This window comes from Chondrus crispus, genomic scaffold (genome assembly GCF_000350225.1).
Source record: "Chondrus crispus Stackhouse genomic scaffold, scaffold_84, whole genome shotgun sequence".
Classification (NCBI taxonomy): domain Eukaryota; phylum Rhodophyta; class Florideophyceae; order Gigartinales; family Gigartinaceae; genus Chondrus; species Chondrus crispus.
This window is the reverse complement of record NW_005178758.1, coordinates 27,371-28,981: the sequence shown is the minus strand read 5'-3', so window position 1 is coordinate 28,981 and position 1,611 is coordinate 27,371. Positions and strand designations below refer to the sequence as shown.

The following is a 1,611-nucleotide window of genomic DNA, read 5'->3' as shown; positions in this document are numbered from 1 at the left end:
CGGCGTTGGGGAGAAGGGCAGTAATGTCATTGAACGGCGGCGGCCGCCCGCGGGGAGAGTGGTGTGAAAGATGTCAAATCCAAGGGTGCGGATAATACGTCCCTGCTCCAGAAAGCTACCGGAGGGGGCTCGAGACGAACGTATTCTAAAGAAGAAGTTGAAGAGCACGCCACTGCTGAAGATATTTGGTTGATCAGTCGAGGGAAAGTTTACGATTTTACAGACTACATTTGGGGACGTGTTGACACGTTTAAGAACCACAACGCAGAGGTTTCTGGATCACTCCCGAAGCGTCCCTTCATCGCATCAACACACTACTTTAGCTTCCGTACCGCGCCGCCCTTGGCATTGCACGAAACTTCTTGCACCCGCTGCAATTTCGCACAGACGAAACGAGCAATTTTATCGTTTACCCCCATTTCCCACAAACCGAAGCAACACAAAAGAACTTGTTCATCCTGCTCTGCTTTCGCTTCGCGCCCATCTCGTGAGACTCTTGATGGAACAAGGTAAGCCCGTGTCCGCAAATTCAACTGCCACAGCAGCATTGGAAGCCTTGCAGAAGGCCCGGACGGAAAAAGAAGCGCAGGGTGTCATTTCCGGCAACGATATCACGTCGCTCAACAAATTCCTGCAATGGAGTACAGCGAACACTACGAAACGGGAGCAGGCTTCATCAGGCGACAAAGCGACTGAGAAAACCGAAGAGAAACTTGCCGCCGATCGCTAATGGCTCGACGCAGCTTTCCCTGATATGTTTGCTGATGTTAAACGTGTCGTCGCCATGCTCACGGACGAGAAAAACCCGCTCACCGCAGGGGAGAAAGTCGAGGCATTAGAGGGCTTGGAAGAGATGTTTGTGGACTTGAATTATGCTATCAACATCGATAAACTTGGGGCTTTGCAACCCATTTTAAATTGTGCCGCAGCAGATGAACCTGAAGTTCGCGCTGCCGCTGTCTGGGCCCTCGGCTCTGCTCTGCAGGATTTGAAAGGGGTGAAAGATGTCTTCATGCAGCGAGATCGACATGAAGTCTTGGCAAAATGTCTCGTAGACCTCAACGCAAAGGTGAGGGCGAAGGCTGTCATGGCGTCATCGGCCTTGTTGAGAAATTCGTCAAAGGAGATTCGAGAACGCTTTGCAGAGCTGGGAGGCACTATCTCTCTCCGGCGTCTTCTCGCAAATGATAACATTTTTGTAAGGAGACGAGCCAGGTTCTTCATGCAACATGCGAGGGCGACGGGAAATGAAGAGTTTGTGCGAGATCTACTTGACGACCGGAATGCCATTGCCGCGTTTTCAGAGTCCATTGCTGCCCTCGATGTTGACGATGTCGCTGATATGGAAGCAGGCATTGGAGCACTGCAAGTACTGGTCGAAATAGATAAGCAAGGCCTGCTGAGAGTCGCACCAGAGTTGCCAGGAGTCATCGATCAAGTAGTTGCCCGATGCGGAGATCCAGACCTCGCTGAATCCTTGACAAGTCTTGCAGATTCGCTGGGAGGATGATGTTCCTCCAGGGTACAGAGTATCTGATTTAATTCATGTTAGACGAGGGCGCAACGTTGTAAAGTGTAACAGTAATCCTTAAATCCTCTTAATAACAGAGC

The 1,611-nt window shown here is 50.8% G+C and overlaps 1 protein-coding gene across 1 annotated transcript; it reads right to left on the bottom strand.

The window, feature by feature from the left end:
* Positions 1-1,117: 1,117 nt before the first annotated feature.
* CHC_T00007759001 (hypothetical protein) lies at positions 1,118-1,231 on the bottom strand. Its single transcript, XM_005711470.1, has one exon. The coding sequence runs from the start codon at positions 1,229-1,231 to the stop codon at positions 1,118-1,120; it is 114 nt and encodes a 37-aa protein (XP_005711527.1).
* Between the last annotated feature and the right edge of the window lie 380 nt (positions 1,232-1,611).